This window comes from Branchiostoma floridae, chromosome 6 (assembly GCF_000003815.2).
Source record: "Branchiostoma floridae strain S238N-H82 chromosome 6, Bfl_VNyyK, whole genome shotgun sequence".
Classification (NCBI taxonomy): Eukaryota; Metazoa; Chordata; class Leptocardii; order Amphioxiformes; family Branchiostomatidae; genus Branchiostoma; species Branchiostoma floridae.
Window position 1 is genome coordinate 8,673,010 of NC_049984.1, and position 21,123 is coordinate 8,694,132.

Below are 21,123 nucleotides of genomic sequence, written 5' to 3' on the forward strand. Positions count from 1 at the left end.
AGTTTCGGGCAAAAAGTACTCCTAGAATGCAAAAAATGAGGTCTCTCCTGACCTTCCTTGCGACGGCTGGCGCCTTTGGCGCTCACGATGACATGGTCAAATATGTTAGGGACGTGGGTAGGCGTAAAAAACTTTTCTCTCTAATAAAATGTCATTTAATTCAACTTCGTCTTACAGCAAAATTTGTCCTTCAAAATGCCGTAAATGGCGTTTCAGACGGTCCAGATTTTAATTTTCCTGCACTTATATTGCAACGTCTCGTGCCTTCTGAGCTCGAAATGGTAAAATATGTCGGGGGCACTGGAGGCCAAAGCTATAATCATTGTGTATTTTGATGGAAATGTCAAAATCAACCTAGCTTACTCAGTCGGCAAAATTTGCCGAAAATACAGGAAACAGCATTTAAAAGGGTCTTGATTTTAAAATTTTCGGCGCTCCATGTGCTGAAACAATAGTTCAATCCCCCCATAAGAAATTTGCTGCCGCCGTCTCTGTGGCGGGACGGGAACTATACCTCCGTCAATCTACAAATGTCATGGACAATGTTCCTGTCATTCCTCCGGGTTCTGGGCACCTTTTGCTTTGTCATAATTTAGTCGGATATTTTCCCCCATTGATAACTACTCTAGCGTTGTATGAATAGGAATGCACGTCAATAAAGTCAAAGTCAAAAAATATCAATGTTACTTTCAACAGTGTTATGTTTTGTAACTCCTTCTGAATTTACCGTTAAGCGTTACCGGACCTCCTGAATTTACCGTTAACCGTTATCGGACCTCCTGAATTCACCGTTAAGCGTTACCAAGACCCCCCATGCAGACCCTCGTAAAACGCATCATCATCAACTCCTTGCTTTAGCCTAACTGGCAACAACCAAACAACGACGGGGTTATACGGTCGCCGAGCTCTAACGCCTACGTTTGCCGTGAAAGATTCATGAAAACGAGACAGGCAAAATAAAACAGATAAAACTGCATGGAAAAAAATCCCACAGTGACTATTCTTTCCCCTTCAACTCCCGATAAGCCATGACGTCAGACTGTTTCATTAACATATTTTACGTCACAAACACACGTCCTTTCCGTAGAGGTCACAGGGTAAAGGTTATCTAGTGTGCACGTTTTAGTTGAAGGCTCGAGCTCCAGGTAAGATACCCGTTTAGCATGATTTAAGTCCATTGGCAGGGTGAAATTGTGCTAAGATCTTCGCTAGGTACTTGTAGCTTCTGCTCGTGATGTTAGATAGAATGTTAGTGAGCTTGTTATCGACAGCAGAACGCTTTTTGACCGAGCCTGATTACCGGTATCACGTCTACACGTCAGGTTGGCCCGACAGTGAGCGTGATTATGCTAATACTATAGTTATTATTAGTGCTAGTTAGTGCATGAACGTGTCTTTATGTATTGGAGGCAGCCTTCCCTCCCAGAATGAATTTACTGTCAGAATTTTTGGCGACGCCTCAGGGGTGAGTTCATTGAGCAAGGCAGACTACATTTCTCACTTGACAAATTATTGCTCTTTGCAAGGCCTTGCTCTTTGCAACATTATCAACACTTGATACTTTAGCTTTTCATTTTTTCCTGTTAACTGTTTGATAACTTCACTTGAAATATTTTTGCAAATCCATGTTGTTGATAAGCCTCACGTTTTTGGCTTTAGGCTACAGTTAGAGATTTCCAACATGACGAGGGTTGCCAGAGTGCTGTTGAGTTGCGTTCATAGAGGTCTAAAACACCAGGCGAGATATTTTCACCCCAGTGTTTCCCGACTCTGTGGTGATGGTGAATGGAACTACTACGGCCGAGGTGAGCAGAAGACAGTGTGGTCAGCCAGCAAAAAATATAAAGTTGAGAATTGTAGCAGAATTTTTAAGGCTCTATGTAGGAGAATGCCATGTCTTACCTTGGACTGTTGCTGCATTCTTTTTAGTTTACCACAGGGTTTAATCTAGATGTCATTATTACAACAGAACAGACAACATGCTTTATTAATACTGCTCTGTACATTAAAATTCTAATACTACTTTTTGTTTGTGTCCTCTTAATTTTAGAGTGACGTTGTTCAAGCAAACACCAATAACACTGCACTCATAGAAAGTTTATCTTTTGGGTTTCTGCAAGTGGCATCTCCTGTCCCACAAGGTTTTGTATGAAGGTTCTCTGTGTTAGTGCAAAAGAAAGGATCAGTACCCGGTTGTCCTTACATCTAAGCTTAGAAATAAGAAAGTCTTCGAGTATTCTAAAACATACTAGTGTCTGTCATGCATTCTGACTCTGAGGTGTTGCAACCACTGGACTGGATACTTTCCAAATTCTATTCATTGTATAATCAGCATACTATGTGATACTAGGTTATTTTTTTTAAACCTTGGCAGTTCATTGTAATTCAGCTAGATACATTCACTTTCACGATGGTTTAATTTTGTAGCATGAGGAAAAATATGGTTTTTGCAATGTTTGAAGTTCAGAGTTGAAACAATTTTGTAGTAGAGTCAATTCCAAGTCACCGAGATGGTTTTGAACTAATATTTGTAATAAGTTTGAACTATTTTGAGTAAAAGAACATTTCAGTCACTGAAGTTCGAAATTGTTCAAACATTTCAAAATGAAAGTTTAAACATGTTTGAACCTTTTTACATTTGTTGGAACATTTGGGAAAGTAATGATGTAATTATCTCTTTATAAAAAGTTTATTTAGAACAATTTTCAAACATCTATGTGTTTTTGTTATTGTTCCAACATGTTCCAACATTTTGTGTCATTTTTTCCCTCCATAAAAACCTTTATTGACCCCATAAACAAAGCTGCTAAGCCTGGTCCTTTGTTTGGCGCTTGTATTTTTAGATTTTCTTAAGTATACACTGGTGAGTCTTTTGTGTGAAGGTGGCAGACAGACACAATTTCCTGCACTTGCCAGGGATGTGTGAATTGCCCTCTTCCCAGCCCACTGAGCCAATTCCATCATATTGTTTCCATGTTCGAACATGTGATCACAAATGATGCATCTATGTTGGAACAGTTTAGAAACTAACAGAAATAATGTATTTGATGTTAGAAATGTTTCTAACATGTTTGAATACTATAGAAATATTTAGAACGTTACATAGATGTTATGAATAGTTCTAAACAGTTACTTATCACAGTTAGATTGTTACAAAGACTTCCAAAATGTTAGAACAAAAGGAAAGAAACACCCTCTCGGTAATATGGAATCGACTCTACAGTTAAATTACCAATACACAGTTTTATGATTTGGGGTAAGAGGTCACCAGCTCATTGCCCAAATCGCAAAAATAACACCATTACAAACATTTCATGATTCACAGTATCAGCTGATGCCTAAGACCATTTGCAATATCTATGTTTCAGGTCCAAACAAGTGGCATGAGCAGTTTCCCATTGCCAAGGGACAGCGCCAGTCGCCCATAGACATCGTCACCAGCAATGCCAAGGTTGATAAGGCATTGTCGGACAACCCGCTGAAGGTCAGCTACAGTAACAACTGTTGTCAGAGCGTCACTAACACCGGAGCATCCTTCCAGGTTGTCGTCGATGGGGCAGGAACTGGTGGGTAGATTGACTTTACTTTCCTGACTATTCACTGGTATCTTTGCAGTTTTAACCTTGAATTTATAGGATGTTAAGCTGAGACCTTGTGCTTCATTTCTCAGGAAATATTGTGAATGGTTGTGGCATGTTTTCCCTTCAGAGATCAGTGGTGGTCCTCTTGACAGCACTTACAAACTTGTCCAGTTCCACGCTCACTGGGGCCCCTTGGGTGGGGATGAGGGGTCAGAACACACCGTGGATGGAGTCACCTACCCTGCAGAGGTCGGTACACAAAAGTTTGTAGTTTTACATATTTAGCACAAAGTACAAACATGAATGTTAACATGAACAGCTTCTCCAAATGTCAGCAATCAAAGTCAAGACTGAATGGAATTTACAAACAGGCTTTTCTTGAAGGAATTTTTAACTGATCTTTCAAAACCCAGGTCATTTTAAGTTTAGAAATGTTGACATTCCTGGTGAGTAGCCTCTTTGGCACCAAATTTGTATTGGTTATGGGTCTAGGACGCAGGAAGAAAGTCAATAGTTAGATTGAAGATACCACTACAAACATATTTATTATGGTGTCCTTGGTTCTATCATAGCAAATTGGTTTGGGATGCTAATTATCTATTGTGTTTCCAAATTTGTTGGTTCCTTCCAGCTCCATCTGGTGCACTGGAACCAGAAGTACAAGGATGTCGGTGAGGCTGTGGACAAACCTGATGGACTTGCCGTGATCGGGGTCTTCTTTTCGGTAAGCATGTTTCAGGTTGATGGATAAGGCACGGGTCTTAGTGAGGGTCTTCATGGGGGGTCCTGGCAAATGCTTAACAGCAATATGCTTAACAATAAATAGTGAATTGAAATAGCTTGCTTTATTTCACAGTGAATTGAAATAGCTTACTACATTTCCTTAATGTTTCCTGTGTATAACATGAAAGATATGTTGTAGATATAGGGTAGGTTCTAGAAGGTGCTTCCCTATTCAATGTAGCAGAACCTGTACCTTCTTAGCCGTACAATCTTCTGCTGCGTTTGATGCAATATACTAATGATATAAGTACCAGCAACATTACTTCAACTGAGAGTCTTTCCAACTTGTGCATACAGAGGGGGAAGGAGCATGCAGGCTTCAAGCCAATCTCAGACCTGTTCGCCAAAGTTCCTCGCAAGGTAAGTCTTACATCCATGAAAAACTTCAACAGGTCAGTAAATGACTGAATGACAAAGTTCTTTATTCACAACGTAGGAGTTAGAACAGTTTTGTTGACTGTCTTTCACTTTCCTCAGGGCAATATTGACTAGTTATGCTGTACGTATGTGTCGCTGCTGCAATGTGAGGAATGCGGTACCAACTAGGGCTGTGTCTATATCCCCTTCATCACAGTTCATCACTGGAGTGATTTCAGATTCAGATTCAGATTTATTGGTTCTTGGCATGGCAGATGACATCATAACTGTCACATGAAGTGTGCCACGAATTACATTCCGTAAAATCCTTAAAAGTCAATACAGTTTACAAACATGCATAATCACATTTTGTTTAAAAACCTTGACGTTGGCACTGGATTAAACATAGGAGTGGCGGAGAGACAAAAGTGGACACAACTTTGTCAGCAAACAATAACGTACGTAAAATTTACAAGGAAAAAGTAACTGCATGTATATTCTGTACAGACGCAGTACTAGTGACATATCGCCACAGAGTCGCCATCTTGATAGAGCAATTTCATTGCTCTAGGAACAAAGGAGAGTTCATGTCTCTTTAATAGTCTTACTCTTTGTCAGTGCCCGGTAGCGCCCTTCGCGACGGAGGTTATAGCAATTGTAGCCTGGTATCCAGCCGTAATTATAGCTCCCGAGTCTCTTCTCTCCTCTTCGCAAATTACTTCGTAATTGCCAGAGAGGAAAGAAGAGACTCGGAAGCTATATTACGGCTGGATACCAGGCTATAGCAATTGTGCTGAGGTGGGGCAATGAACTTGTTCAGAGGAGAACTACTGTCCTGGAGTGTGTTGCGCAAAGTACTGAGCGTAGCAAGGTCACGTCTACTGGACAGTGAAGGCAAAGAGTCCGCAGGAATTCCGATCAGTCTCAGACATCGCTTCTGAACTTTTTCCAACATGTCGGAGAGGTACTTCGGTAGCCCTCCCCACACAGGGCTGGCATACTCCAGTGAGGGGCGAATGAATGTCAGATAAATCTGGAGCAGGACATCAGTAGGGAGACCAGCCTTCTTTGCAGCCGCAAGGTAATATACACGTGGGCGGGACTTCGTCAGCATGGAGTGAACGTGTTCATCCCAGGTAAGGTTGGCAGTGATGTGTACTCCAAGTAGTTTGAAAGACGTAGTCCTCTGAATCACGTGACCAGATATTGTCGGATGAGGAGGGACAGGAATGTTTACCTCCTTCCTTGCACTGATTACCATGTCCATTGTCTTTTTCCCGTTTACCTTGAGAGTGTAGTCCTCCCCCCATTCAACAATGGAGTCAAGTGCCTTCTGCGTTTGACCAGGAAGTGACGCCATTAGCATTTCAGAGGTTGTCAGATCGTCCGCATATTTGACAGGAACAATGGGCCTTGGCAACCTTGCATCCAAGGTATTTATGCAGATGACGAAAAGCGTTGGTGACAGAATACCACCCTGTGGAACACCCGCGAGGACGTCGTGGGACTTAGATACACAGGGGCCCCACTTTACCTTCTGTGTACGTCCTTCCAGATAGCTACTGATGCTCATCCATAAGGACCGCCTGATGCCCATGTCGGCTAGACACATTAGCAATTGACTGTGACTGATGGTGTCAAAAGCACGGGAAAAGTCGACGAACACAGCATGAACGTCCAGCTTCGGGTTACTGTTTAACGCTTCGTGCCACGATTGGAGGGTGTGTATTAGCGCAGTAACCGTAGACCTTCTTGACAGGAAGCCATGTTGAGACGGTGCGAGAACTCTGGCAGTGTCCTGTAGCAGGGCATCACGGAGCAGCCCTTCATACACTTTCCCGACGCAGCTGACAAGCGAAATTTGTCGGTATTCCGATGGGAAATGTGGTCGTGGCTTCTTAGGCACTGCCGTAACTACAGCCTCTTTCCACTGCAGCGGGAAAGAGGAGTTCTGGAGACAAGAATTGAAGACGTCACATAAAACAGGACCAAGTTCTTCATGATACTGTTTTAGTACCCAGGAAGGAATGAGGTCCGGCCCAGCGGCTTTCCTCCCATTGAGCCGGCGCAGTCTGGCCTTAACCTGCCCAATACTGAACGGTGTGAGTGTATTTTGCGAGAGCTTGTGCTCGACATCAGCCAGCGCTGGAACAGCACGGGTCACCTCACTCCACACAGAACCGAAATGCTCTGCAAGCGTGTCACACTCATTTGGCATCACGTTGATGTTGGGATTGGAGACATCCTCCTTAACAGAGTCCATTCCCATTAGGGACTTGATTGATTTAACCAAGGTCAGAGTGGATTTTCTGAGTCATAAGAACACGTAGCTGCAGTACACAGTAAAACCAGTCTTTGTTTCCCTAAGGAAGGTGACAGTCACCAAAACATCAGCTGTTGTACATTTTTCTTTTACATCTATCTATTGTAAATAAATAAAAAATGTTATTCACGGTGAGTCTGGCCCTTTCAATTTTCCCACTTAATATACGTACCTGAAGTTTGAAGTTTAAGCCATGGTCTGTACCTTCTTATCCTGATAACTGAAAGATTTGTGTTGTTCCTTTAACAGGCAGACAAGGTTGACATCAGCTTCAACTATGACCCAGCCTGTCTTCTGCCAGGTAGATATGAACCTACTTGTATAGATACATACAGCTTATTCTTAGTTTCAAACCAAACCAAAGCAAAACTACAATATAGCAGAAGTAGAAAACATGAAGATCAAGCCATGCAGACAGCACTGTGTCAAACTCCCACACAACTACAAAAATAACAAGGAATGAAAGATCTCATTCATCCATTGTTAAATCTTCATAGTTTTGGTGAATTTAGCCCTAGTCTTATTAACTGTACAATAAAAATTGATGCTCAACGAGCCTCAAGATAAAAGCATCCTCCCCAACTTGTGAAGTACAGGAACATGAGAGTTGTGAAGGAAATTTTTTCACTTTGATGAGACTCTGTACAGAGATACATGCAGAAAGAAAGTCTTATATAACATGAGAGTTGTGAGGGAAATTTTTTCACTTTGATGAGGCTTCTGTACAGAGATACATGCAGAAAGAAAGTCTTATAAAGCACTTAAGATTCCAGTGAAGGTTTGTTTGACCAGAGACATGTCTTGCACACAGCTCGCAGAGACTACTGGACGTACCTCGGGTCCCTGACCACACCTCCTCTGTTTGAAAGTGTCACCTGGATCGTCATGAAGGACCCTGTGGAAGTCTCTGCAGAACAGGTAGAGCTTTTGTTGACAGGGTGGCAAAGTCCAACCAAGGAGGTTCCTTTTTCAACCTCATTGGTCCAACAGATTGCTATTCAGGGATACACTTGTTTGCCAAGTTATCCCTGCCATATTGAATAAAGAATAGCAGTAAGACCAATTCTGACCTTCTATCATAATTAGCATTTCAACCAATGATAGAATGACAATTAGCAATTTGACTGTTGAGAGATTGGCTGCATGTCTGTCAAATATTTGCATTTGGGAATGTGAATGTTATATTACAATGTGGGGACTGGGCATGAAGGAGGGGGATCAGTGAACTGGAGAACAGTTATGCTAAGAGGTTTTAGAGTAAAAAAATGCGCAAGAAGTTTGAAATGTTGATATTCAAGGTAATGAGAGGTAGGAATTTAACCCATAACATCATTGATAGAATTTTTGTGTCAGTCAAAATTATGCAAAAGTATACGCAAGAACATATCATTTACATCAACTTAAGTAAATCATTTATGCTGTACCCTCTCCTTCTGTGTTAGCTGGCTGCTCTGAGGAACCTGCTATGGGAGACCCCTAGCGGAGAAGGCCAGATGTGCAACAACTACCGTCCTCCGCAGCCTCTGCAAGGCAGACTGGTCAGGTCTACCTAAACAGGAGAAAGAGTCCAGGACAGGCCCCCAGCTGTGGTGTGGGTTCTCTGTAATCTCCAAGCAGATCCTACGGTGCCATAAGATAGTATCAAAGCTGGCCAGGGAGTATAGCCGGCTAAGGGAGTCAAACGGTCACCTACGGGAAGTTTGATACTATACATTAGGCACCGTGGATCTGGTTGGAGATTAGGTTTTCTGGTCATCAGTCTGGCCAAGCACAAACACAGGATTATTTTTTACATCAGGAACGCGACCTTGCAGGGTTCATATTAATATGTGGTAATGGTCATAAAACTTTTCTGCTTAGCGTTCCTAGCTCAGGCCCAATCTACACGCAGTTTTTACCGATATCTGTGGAGATGTCGGGAGGGATCTAGAACGTAGGGGGCCGGACACCCATGGCGCTTGCAGTCATAAACATATAGCGCGATTTTCCACATGGCGTTATATGCTAATGAGCCTTCCCGAAGTCGGGAAGCATCTACACGTGCGCGAACCTGTTGGGGACCCCTGCTAAGCTATCGGTAAGGTATCGTAGTATTCGTACGAATGGTCCGGACCTTTCGGGAGAAATTTTCCCGATATCGTAATGGCGATATAGTAGTTCCATCTAGACGATGAAAAAAAGCTGTTGTCGAGAGGTTGTAGGCTCGCAGATATCGGGAAAAACTGTGTGTAGATCGTGCCTCAGTATTAGAAACATTCGGCATTGTTCTAAACAGGAGAGTGAATATATTCTGAGCATACATATCAGACATCTTTCGTTACACTTAGGGTGACTGTTGTATCTTTCTTGTCTACCGAGCGAGATAACATTGTTTGTAAGGGTGTTGAAGGTAAAGATACTGGGTTTGTTATAGGTGTTGTGTCAGGTGAATACTGTTTTACCAAGTGGTGAAATTAAACATCATGTACTAAAACATACAAGGTTGGTCAACTGTGTAACCACAACCAAATCGTGTAATGGGAATGGCATCCATAAAAGATGTCATCATAGTTATTATTGTTATCAAAGTCACTCGACACATGTTAATAAGGCAACAAATATGATATTGTAAACCTGCTCTGGGCACAAATGCTTTAAAATGAAATGAATTGCCTTGTTACACTGTCGATTTACCCAGGTGATTATAAAAGACAGTATTAAACATTCCAAATGTTTTGTCTCTTCTTGCAATTGCTTTATTTACAGCACGTTAATGGCCTCACACCTTTTTCAACTAGATTACTAGATGCAAATTATTCCTCACAAAAATTCTGTGTAAAACCCTAGGAGCTTTCATCAGACTCAAGGGAACCGTATTTCAACAGCCCACTGCATTGTGTATGTTATTAATTTGTTAACCTGGATTCCAGTTTCTGTCATCGAATTTACTTCCTCGAGCCAGTGTGAAGAGCGCCACTCAACGGGATCATGTGGAACTGTATCTTAGAAAACGCGCTGAAATCGAACTGATGGACTATCTTTAGATTCGCTGTAAACCCTGCCGACCCCCAGAATAGAAATGGTACCGCCCCCTTGTAGTCACGACTTCCCTTGCCCTTCAAACTGGGTCAGCCTTTTCTATCGAGCGGACGAGTTGGTGTGTGGCTGTAACACCGGTGGTAGATGTGGCAGGTTGCACGTCACTCCTTATTATCATCAAAGCTGTTAGCATTTACAGCTGTTTAGAACATACGGGGGTAACGGTATTCTGTTCCGTGCGTACGGAAGACACCTGAAATCCGGAGCGTCAGACACCTGATATCCGGAACGTCAGCACTGACCTGCATCAAAGTCAGCGTCATGGCGCCAGGCAGCAATCCAGTGTGGGGGTACAGCCAACAGAATGGTTAGTGCAAGGAGGTTATATAACCTCCTTGGTTAGTGTATTTTCCTTTTCTACATAGACACCACCAGTGTAAGATTTATCGTTCATGATCCGTATGCGAGTCGTGTTTTCTGCAGCCAGCTGTTAAGAGACCAGCGTGTTTGTTTTAAGTGCAGTGTCGTTTGCGTAAACGCGGCAACTGTTTTTATGACCCAGTATAAAACCAGACTGATATATGGCTATTTCGCTGATTAGCCACAAATACTTATATATGATATGATGCCGCACAGGATTTAATTATGGAAACTCTGTGTACGAAGCAAAATTAATTGGGTCGTGCTCGGAAAAGCAACCGCGGCATCTGATTGAAAAGGGTCAAAATAACCTTGCTTGAGGACGCCCTAACAGCGCTCACCAATATGCATAGCCGGATGGTAACACAGACAGTACGGGGCCTATGGTGGGGATGTGTTGAATATTGCTTTAACTTCCAACAATGGCAATGCTATGGTTGCGCTCACGTATTGAATTTTACCATGCCATGGTGCGAGCGAAATCATTCCGTGCATACAATGATCCTATTTCGCACACAGCGATTGCCTCCGGAAGGCGAGAGATCTGCAAACTAATACAGAGTATTGCGTTGCCAAAATGGATGCCATGGTGTAGAGGAATGTCCCACGCTTGTCAGCAATGCACGACCGACTCACCGAACACGTTTCTCTCTGAGATAGTTGTACAAACGCGACCTGTATACGTACTTATTAAACTAGATACAATGTGCCTTAGCAATGGGGCCTCTCCTGTTTTGTGCTATGACCTATTCTACTATTGTAAAGCTGAAGTTTTCGATCGATATACGACTAAAATACATCTTTGGTGTGGTTAGGAATATGAAAATTCTTCCTATAGAACAAAGAGCGTACCTGGGCTTTAAAACAGTGCACATGGTATGTAAAAGATTGCCGCTCAATGTTTAAAGCTGGGCATGCATATGATATACTTTGCACAAACAGTCCTAGATGCCGTTACATTGATACACAGGCACGTCCATCTGCATCGATCGTTTAACTAGTCTCTACCACACTATCCATCTCCTGTTCGTGATGCATTAAGCAATGACCTGAGACAGGGCAAACCTTAATTGGGGCTTCAGACGCCCCCCTGTGGTAGCGATCCCCCGATTTAGCACTACGTGTGAAGATTTACAAATGTCACGTTGTTAGCGGAAGTTTCCCTACTGGGCTGTTCATCTCACCTGTCAGAAGAGAATGACGGCATGGCAATGAGCGGTTGGACCAATGTCAATGAGAGATCGAGAGTGGTTGCATTTTTTAAAGTTTTTATTCTGCATTTATACGTTTTGACGGAGATGGGCAGGGCTTTAGGATCGAACTATCAGGCACAATAACAATGTAATAAATGCTAATTTCATATTTAGAACGTACATCACATACATACAATGGGTTGTTGAGACAGTGCAATATACTTCTCATGATCCGGAAATTTGTGTTGCCCAGAAATATTAAGGATACAGGGGTATTGTATTTCTCGTTAATGTGTCCACATAGAACGGTTTGTGATTATATCCAAATAGTATTGGAGACAATCAGTGAAAACTACGTCGAAACAATCACGATGCTTCGAATGGTGAGCGTTATTACGAGCATTGCTGAGACAGGTCAACCGATGTAAAACATATAGTATAGGTTCGTAGAATGAATTATCACAGACGGCATTTTATGATCCTATGCATACATTTACAGTCCTGCATTCTACCGACTACCAACCTATCTACATACCTGCTCTTATATATATAACACTTTATATGAAGATATAACTTAAAACCATTTTCTACAAACCTCTTTAGAATATAGGAGCTTAGACAGCAATGGAATGCGTTTACGCAGAGACATACATACGTACATACACATATATAGACTTGACCGAGGGCTAACATGCAGCAAGGGATAATAAATTCAGATGTTCAGACAGACCATCCCGGATATTTATCGGTTGCAGTTGCAATATTTAGCGAGGAGTATCCAACGTCTAAAAATAATTACCCTTTGCAGCATTTCTCTACGCTTGACGTCTTCAATGATACTTTTCGAGGTATTTCAAGTGTCTGATTCTTCCAGGCGATGCTATTTTTGCAATACAAATGAGACATATACATACGCCTCGACACGTCCAAGACATGTTGAAGTAAAGAAGGTCTGGTGTTCTTCTTATTAACTTACATTGGTATCTTAGATTATGATACTATCAAAAATAACACCTTCGTACAAAACTGTATACCTGGTGGTGCAGTCGATATGATATGAGATGTATGATAGTTGTTATAATTATTAAGCAGAGCTTCGCCAGAGAGGCTCTGCTACACCAGGCTGAGGTTTTGTGGGCGTGGCCTCCAAGCAGCTGTCAGCCAATCAGAGAATCGGCTTTACCCAACATATAGGCGATTTTCCTATTGGCGATCGACTAACAACTGGCCGGTTTAGAGGTCACGCCCACAAAAGTGAAAGCCTCAGCCCAGATAAGGCTTAGGTCACATTTCCAAACCGGGGTCCGGCCGGGATGTTTTTAGAAACAAACAATTAATATGTATACCTAGAAATATGCACATATCATGCCCTTGAATCTTATTTTCACATTTTGTGTATTTTGATGCATTTTATATCAGTCTTTTCGCTTCCGAAAGCTGCCCGGCCGGGCCCCGTTTTGGAAATGTGACCTTAGCCTAAGGCCTACGTCCCATTTCCAAACCAGGGCCCGGCCGGACAGTTTTCGGAAAAGAAAGCATGATATCAATGCAAGACACCAAACTACACAAGACGCAAAGGGAATAGCCGAGGGCATTATGTGTGTATATTTCTACCAATACATTTTTATTTTTCGTTTCGTTTCCACAAACAGCCCGGCCGGGCCCCGGTTTCATTTGGAAGGTGATGCTAGCCTTAGCAGATCATCTCTAAGGTATATTGTATTGGCAAAGCTCTGCGTAGAAGAATGCGTTATTGGGAATCACGCAGAGGTGAAAATAGCCCGAGCAGCTGCAAACGGACCCATCACTTTGACACTAGTCTCCTCACAATGCCATCTGATCATGATGACAAATCTGTGCCGAACTGTCCGCCATGACAGGGTGGTAAGGTTACATGTAGGTTACGGCAACAATAATAATGCTTGGCTCACACAGCCCCCATCCCTGGCATATTCTGCATGCCGTCACATGGTACATATAGCAGGCGGGCATGTTTTGAGCGTATTTAGTGGTGTTTTTGTGGAGGTCTGTAATTTCTACATATACACGTCTCCTTCTTAGCCAATATCTGTAAATATCGCGGGCCTCCAGAAAAACGAGCAAAAACCACCACCAAATACGCTGATTGAACAGGCCCGACCGCTACATCTGATAAGTCAAATGGTGCACTGTAGCTGTCGAAATGACTTTGTATTGACCACGAGCGGTTGCGGTCGGCATACATATCAAATAGGTCTTTACTTTAGTATCCCTATGTTACATAATGGTAACAAAAGGGAAGCAATAGAGAGCGCATTTAATTTCCCCTGGCGAAGAAAAGCAGTAAATTTGACAAATCCACGGTATTTCTTTACCTTAGTCAAATAGTCATAAACAAGTCAAGAGATAACGCAAGCATGCAAACATCGTATATTGTCACAGGCTAAAAAAAGAGCAGAATCAAATTAACAGCATTTCTAGATCTTTACCAAATAGGTTAAATAATTGGTGCCGCTTGTGTGAGGGCATGAATCTAATGGTATATTATTTTGTACGCTATAACGTTATCCAAATGTTAACACCTATCAAAGCCCTCACAAAATTTTCGATCAGTCCTCTGATCCCTGTCAAGCTGAACTGGCGTAAAGTCAATGTCATGAGACCTGTGCGGAAGCGTGACGTCAGCAACAGGTCCGGTAGTCTGTATCGGTCCCCGTCTTGGTTGAGGGATGGTCGATGTGCTGTAGTGTATATTAAGCACACAGATGAACTTTATAACTTAAAAGTCATAAAGTTTGTTATACCCACGGTGACACACACACAAGGACAACACATATACAAACTATATTCATACATGTATTTTTCTTTCCATCATTTGTTTTGGAATCCTTCCTCAACTCTCAGCCCCCGCCCTACACCTATGAACACTCCCCTTGTTAGGCATGACGTCAGGATTCGTCTCCCCGGACGCCCCTGTGTCACTATGTGCTACGTCATGGTGCGTCATAGGGCAAAGGTTACCTGAAGGGTTTCCCGCTCTTTCGTGTTGAAATTGAAGCTTCCGTGTGAATCTTTAGTATAATTCCCTTACGTAAACCCCATAGATGTGTTTGTGTGGTTTATAGACCTTCTCTAGACTCTCCTTCATCTGTCTGACAAGTGTGATCCCGACATCTGCTTCCATATGCTGACAACAGACGGCATTTCGACGTGGTGAGGGTCTACGGTGTCCGCGCGTACATCGGTGAGACAGTGTTCCTGTAGCAAGTGACCTGAGTTTGACCTGTTTTGTAGTCTGATGTCCTGATGGCAAGTATAGTATCATCTCTCAATCTAGACATTCTAGCGGGCCATAGGATGACGATAACAATGATGATTGCAGTGGAATATGTGGAATTCGTGACGTTTGTACCACATATATACAAAGCCCGAAGGTATTGCGTTTAACGGTCTACCAATATTTTTTTTTTATTCGGGCTTCCTGGAGCAGTACCAGGAGCATAGTTTGACTGAAGTTAGATCCTCTCACAGAGACCAGAATGCATGTGTCGCGAAAGGAATTCCCACCGGGTATTATGTCAAAGGTCCCCGTAAAGTCTAGATTGTTATGCAAATCGAAACAATGGTCGAGACTTCAACTTTGACATATTACCTATATTCCTGTTGCCGCACATGCGTTCTGATTCTCTGTTAGAGGGCTAATTGTTAGGGTAGGGGTGTAGGAAGTGTGAAGACTCACGGAGGTCCTTAATTAACCTCCTTGGTAGACTCGACAGAACTGTCTCTTCCTTACGATTGAAGTAATGTTAGCCCTCTCTAGGCTTGCAGATCGAACTAGGAGTCTCCAAAAATGCTGACAAGTCGTGACAAACGCGAGATTGTTTCCCGGCGCCGGCATTGTGCAGAGTGGAATTACTCTGGCCGAGAACGCCAGACCAAAGTGAAAGTAGAGACTGAGAATGTCTCCCGGCGTTGTGCAGAGTGGAACTACTGTGGCCGAGGTGAGCAGCACACAGATTTCCGGAGTCTGAAAGTCTGTGAAAGAGCTTCACTGTGGAAAATATGTTTAAGAGCACCTTAGTAGCCCCGGCCGCCCACCTCTGTCAGAACATAGGAATGCAAAAAAAAATACCTGAATATATTTATATCTGACGGACATGCAGCCACGCTCTCATTGGTTGTACCGCTAACTACCATTGGTAGAACTGGTAACTAATTAAGTTATTAACATGGACAGTCAGGATTAGTCTACTATTATACAATGTTCGCGTCGGTCGTGCGCTGTGGCGTGTGCCTTGACCATACCACTGGGGCTTTTACAGATTAGTCGCTAATCAATGAGTCTTGTGAACTGCGCGATCAGACATTGCACAGTGTCGTTCTAGATTAGTACCTGTCTGTCTAAAATCTAAGAATTTTGGTCCGTTTTTTACCATGTTGTTAATATTTTCACCATGCTGTATACACCTTAGGTCCGAGCACATGGCATGAGCAGTATCCGGTAGCCAAGGGACAGCGCCAGTCACCCATCGACATCGTCACAGACAAAGTCGAGTTCGACCGGACTTTGTCAGACAACCCGCTGAACATCATCTACAGCAACAACTGTTGTCAGAGTGTCACCAACACCGGAGCATCCTTCCAAGTCGCCGTTGATGGGACAGGAACTGGTGAGTACTTTGCATTACACTCGACTACGCAGAGCGTAACCCGCGGTCTTTACAATATACCTTGTGCAGGCTCTCCTGAAACCGGGCTGAAGTTTCCACGTTTGTGGGTGCGGCCTCTAACCAGCTGTCAGCCAATCAGAGAATCGACTTTACCTGAAGAAAATATCGAGGCACATCTCTGATTAGTTGGTTAGAAGCCACTCCCACAAAAGTGGAAGCCTTAGGCAGCCCAGTTTAGCAGAGCCTCCCCAAGGTGTATTGTATAGACCGCAGGCGAAGCTCCGCATAGGGGAATGAGATTCGGGTGCGATCATGATTCATTGAGTGCTCGCTGAATATCAGCGTTGTTGTTCAATTGCTCGGACGCCAGTCCTTTCGCTGATCGTCGGTCCTTATATTTTGCCCACAGAGATCAGCGGCGGTCCTTTAGACAACACTTACAAACTTGTGCAGTTCCATGCTCACTGGGGTCATGGCGGGAACGAAGGGTCAGAACACACCGTGGACGGAGTCACCTACCCTGCAGAGGTCGGTATACAAGACAAGCATGTCACTGCTACATGACGACACAATAGAGTAATGAAGAATTCAATTCAATACGCCAACTAAAAATATGGACACACAGGAATTTTCGAGTGAATCTCTCAGTCCTCTAATTGTCGATATATTGCCCCTTGTTGTGAGAAGGTTGGTGTGCCGATTGTCGAATAGTTGAATTTTCACAGCGGCGTTTTCCGACACAGCTCTACCTTTCACGCTTAGATAAAGCAATTATTTGACTTTCCAAGATTTGTCAGAGATTCCGTTTCTTGAATCCAATTCCCAGTTTTAAGTGATGATCTTTTCCAGCTTCATTTGGTTCACTGGAACACAAAGTACAAGGATGTTACGGAGGCCGTGGACAAGTCTGATGGTCTGGCCGTAATTGGTATATTCTTTACGGTCAGTAAGGTGGTCAGTCCGTTGCGTAGTGTGTACAAAATGTTACATTTTTTATCTTTAACGCTCACACAGATTTGTACAAACGTGATGTAACATAGATTATATGAAGCATGTTCCATTTTGAAACCTTTACAAAAAACATTCTCATTTGTTAGTCCATTTTTTAAAACTCTGGTATCATATTCCAATTACAGAACTTTCATTGAATCATTGAAATGACAGGTTTTTGTTATCGGCAACATTTATACAGGAGGGGAAGGAGCATGCAGGATTCAAGTCAGTCTCCGACTTGTTCTCCAAAGTTCCCCGTAAGGTAAACCAACCCATTTTCCTACGCAGAGAATAGTCTGCGGCCTATATACTAATGAGATATACGCTGGAAAGGCTCTGCTAAACTGGGCTGAGGTTTTCAGAGAAAAATACATCAGCTGCGAATATGTGTATGACTTATGAGTAATATGACTTTAATGTATCATGGGAATTATTCCAATTTTTGTGTTTAGATCTAGTGCTTTTTCACCATTACAATATATTAATGCTTTCTTGACAGACGGACAAGGTGGACATTAAGTTCAAGTTCGACCCGGCATGTCTACTGCCAGGTAAATGTGCCCCTACAGTGTTTACCCTTTCCCAAGTCTTAAACTACGCTTCACAATACATCACATCTTACGGTTTCTAAGAGAAACAACAGTGATATTTTTTCTTACAATTGCCCTCGTTAACTGCGCGTTGGAATGTTTGAACAAAAACCTTTCGTTCTCCCACGCAGAGCCGAACCTACTCTCCGAGCAGAGCTTTTGTTACGTTATTTTAAGCGCTTTGGTCGTTTTTTTTTGTTTATTTAACTTTGTACCGTTTTCCTTATTTGGACATGAAGAAAAGCCCGACAACACGCCTAAAACACCCAGAGCCGAACCTCTGCTTGGAGATTAAGCCGAGCCCGCAGCCAAATGTCAATCGTTCGTTTCGGGTGCGACTGTTGTTTATCAGGCGATGTTTTTTTACTTTGGGGGACGTGGCTACTAACCAGCTGTCAATGCCTAAATGTTTTCTTTGGGTAAAGCTGATTGGCTTGTGCCAAATAAGTCAAGCTCATTAGCATTCATAACCAAGACGCCCCCAAAGTAAAAAAAAAACGCCCTAGATTCGAAACCATGTGTGATTGTCGGCGTAGGAGAATGGAGCCGTTACGTGACTATGTTACACCCATGTCTTTTACAAAAGATTGAATATATTGAGATGCAATGATAATATAAACTAGCCCGGGTACCATCGGGATAGTAGTTCGCCCCGGCGTGTATTATAAACTAACGGCGTGTATTAAAAGGACGGGAGACCTGGCGCATCCCCGTCTTGTAATTAGCCAGCGAAAGGGTATGTCACCCCGTAAGGGGCGGTATCACCCCGTCGTGTGTAAACATGTGCGAACATGTGTGATCACGTCGACCGATGATGATGATGATGATGATGATTATAAACTATATGTAGTCGCTTCTCGCTCCGACTTTTATCATACACACCCAGGCTAATGAAAAACTACGCGTACCTTATCAAATGCATCGTGGTAATAACAATACGCTAACAAAGATGAGAATGACAAGAAGGACTCACTTGTGTTTTGTGTTGTTAACAGCTGGGCGTGACTACTGGACGTACCTCGGGTCCCTGACCACGCCTCCTCTGTTTGAAAGTGTCACCTGGATCGTCATGAAGGACCCTGTGGAGGTCTCTGCGGAACAGGTACAGTAACATGGTCTTATGTTTGTTGAAGTCTGTTCAGTCTCAAGTAGCCTGGGTACCACCCGGATAATTGTTTGCTCTTCCTATATTCGCTTCTGCCAGCAGAGAAGCGACTGTATATAGTGTATAATGAATGTCAGAGCTAGAAGTGACTGTATATAGTATATAATGAACGCCGGAGCGAACTACTTCCCGGATGGTACCAGGCTAAACAGTAAGGGTCATTGCCCAATGATCTTATAAATCGCAAATCATACAAAGCACAATACATTTTTAGACTCATGAAATCTTGCAACATTAATACTTAAAAAACTGTAACCACACAACAAGCTTGTTTTCATGTCTTGTTGGTTTGGTTCATCTGTGAAATTACTAGCCACATTTCTACGCAGAGCCTCGCGTGTGGCCTATACAGTATACATTGGGGATGCTCTTCTGAACCTAGTAACATACCTTTCAAGCCAAGTTTGAAACTTAAGTTTTTTCGGTCTGTCAAAATTAGGGACGGGTGCAAGAGCAAGGGGTAAAAGCTATGAGTTCTGTTGGTCATCAAGTTGAGTAAATATTGCCTTTTCCCTTGTGTTTAATAGCTGGCTGCACTGAGAAGTCTACTATGGGAGACTCCTAGCGGAGAGGGCCAGATGTGCAACAACTACCGACCACCACAGCCTCTGCAAGGCAGACTGGTCAGGGCTTCGTTTTAGCGAAGAAACTACTATTGAGGACATGATCCCGGCCGTGGTCTTGGGTGCCCTGGCCATCGGCATAGGCGCCATTCTAGCTTTATCCATGATTCGGACCAAACGCTGGTGCTAACACTTTGAGAATTTCTTTAGAAAGGACGCCTTTTCGGTTTCACTTCAAGTTTCATTTATACATTTTTTGTGTTTTTTCTCACTTGTGGTTCTTATCATTTTGTGTATCTGTAAAGAATGCTTTCAAAGATGGTTGACAAATTAATTACCTGTAAAGTCTATAACGTTACACCTTCAAGCCGCTAAATGCCAAGTAATCAAACTGTGCTCTGGATATTTTAATTTTCTACAAAAGGGAAAAGGAATGAATTTACACATTCCAGTACAGTATATGACTCTGCATCATGTATATATGCAATATATTTTCCAAATTACGTTCTATTTACTACAAAGTTTGTTTTTTTACTAGCCTAATCTTGCAAGATTTATGTGTCGGGCTCGGAGCACGAATGAGAAATACGAGTAACGTCGATGCTTAAGATGTAATATGTGATGTATTAATAGATAACAAGACAAATGCACACTGTACTTACAGACAGATAACGTTACATCTATCCACGGGTTTGGTATAAAATCTCTGCGTGCTATTTATGTCCATAAAAATTGACAAAAGAAATCAAGATATAAAGACATGCGACCAGACAGAGTGGAGTTGTAGTTTTGAACTACAAGTTTCTGAAATACGTACAGACTCTGTAATATGACCATCTGCAATGCGAAATCAATGTGACTGCCTGTAAAGCTGTCGTGATTAAACCTTATCGAACCACCCGGGAAATGCATTTGGTGATATTTTGGTGCGAACAATGCAAATGCAACTGAATATTATGATACGATAGTGAAAATGTAGCTATGGCACAAACGCAAACCTATTGTGTTCTGCATGCCCGTTCTTCTATGCAGAGCATTGCCTGCAGCTTATAGACATTGTTAGCCAATCAGGGAATCACCTACTAGTATTTAGGCAAAGCCGATTCTCTGATAACTGGTTGGGGACCCACGCCCTCAAAGTGGAAACCTCAGCCAGGCTTCTACTAGGCTGCTGAAGAAGAGAATAGGAGAGTGCATGGAACAATGTGCACACCCGACTGCCATGGAAGACAACTTGAAACAATATAACGTTATGCACAAACCGAACGCATGATAAACAAAAGACAACGTTACAACAAAGCTTTCCTGAAAAGTCGGAGGACGTAAGAGTCGGTAAGACTAAGGGACCAGGACAAACCGCGATCAGGCGCACGACCTGTCGAAGAGAAGGCTGCGCAGAACGGACGCGCATAGAGCTCTGCGGTTCGACTGGATATTTTTAAGAATTTCATGTCGTAACAATATATAGTCAACCTGAAGAAATAAAGA

At 42.7% G+C, this 21,123-nt stretch overlaps 2 protein-coding genes and 2 long non-coding RNA genes across 11 annotated transcripts in view; 2 read left to right on the plus strand and 2 right to left on the minus strand.

Moving 5' to 3' along the window:
- The window catches only part of LOC118418518 (carbonic anhydrase 2-like), a 16,916-nt gene extending 7,829 nt beyond the window's left edge, over positions 1-9,087 (plus strand). The window contains exons 1-10 of one of the 6 annotated variants that reach the window (XM_035824492.1): positions 1,043-1,145; positions 1,660-1,805; positions 2,051-2,141; positions 3,369-3,566; positions 3,709-3,830; positions 4,213-4,305; positions 4,662-4,724; positions 7,294-7,345; positions 7,856-7,962; positions 8,487-9,087. In XM_035824492.1, the coding sequence (XP_035680385.1) occupies positions 1,779-1,805; positions 2,051-2,141; positions 3,369-3,566; positions 3,709-3,830; positions 4,213-4,305; positions 4,662-4,724; positions 7,294-7,345; positions 7,856-7,962; positions 8,487-8,597 (864 nt within the window). In that variant the 5' untranslated portion in view covers positions 1,043-1,145; positions 1,660-1,778 and the 3' untranslated portion in view covers positions 8,598-9,087. Of the gene's footprint in view, positions 1-1,042; positions 1,146-1,412; positions 1,466-1,659; positions 1,806-2,050; positions 2,142-3,368; positions 3,567-3,708; positions 3,831-4,212; positions 4,306-4,661; positions 4,725-7,293; positions 7,346-7,855; positions 7,963-8,486 lie in introns of those variants that run through there. The other 5 variants (XM_035824493.1, XM_035824489.1, XM_035824488.1 and 2 more) reach the window with 5 other exon arrangements.
- A 1,130-nt stretch (positions 9,088-10,217) lies between these two features.
- Positions 10,218-20,542, plus strand: LOC118418521 (carbonic anhydrase 1-like). 3 transcript variants are annotated; one of them, XM_035824499.1, is made up of 9 exons: positions 14,608-14,898; positions 15,465-15,655; positions 16,127-16,324; positions 16,734-16,852; positions 17,174-17,266; positions 17,517-17,579; positions 17,817-17,868; positions 18,903-19,009; positions 19,600-20,542. In XM_035824499.1, the coding sequence occupies exons 2-9, from the start codon at positions 15,505-15,507 to the stop codon at positions 19,711-19,713; spliced, it is 897 nt and encodes a 298-aa protein (XP_035680392.1). In that variant the 5' UTR covers positions 14,608-14,898; positions 15,465-15,504; the 3' UTR covers positions 19,714-20,542. The 3 variants fall into 3 exon arrangements, with proteins under 3 accessions (XP_035680393.1, XP_035680392.1, XP_035680391.1); XM_035824498.1 differs by having other exon boundaries at positions 14,609-14,898; positions 15,475-15,655; XM_035824500.1 differs by lacking the exons at positions 14,608-14,898; positions 15,465-15,655 and adding an exon at positions 10,218-10,429.
- LOC118418561 lies at positions 14,521-15,531 on the minus strand. The gene is made up of 2 exons (XR_004831468.1): positions 15,394-15,531; positions 14,521-14,912 (listed from the first exon to the last, which is right to left on the minus strand). It is a non-coding gene; the product is annotated as an uncharacterized LOC118418561 (long non-coding RNA).
- LOC118418560 lies at positions 16,859-20,956 on the minus strand. The gene is made up of 3 exons (XR_004831467.1): positions 20,719-20,956; positions 18,881-18,998; positions 16,859-17,187 (listed from the first exon to the last, which is right to left on the minus strand). It is a non-coding gene; the product is annotated as an uncharacterized LOC118418560 (long non-coding RNA).
- Positions 20,957-21,123: the final 167 nt, after the last annotated feature.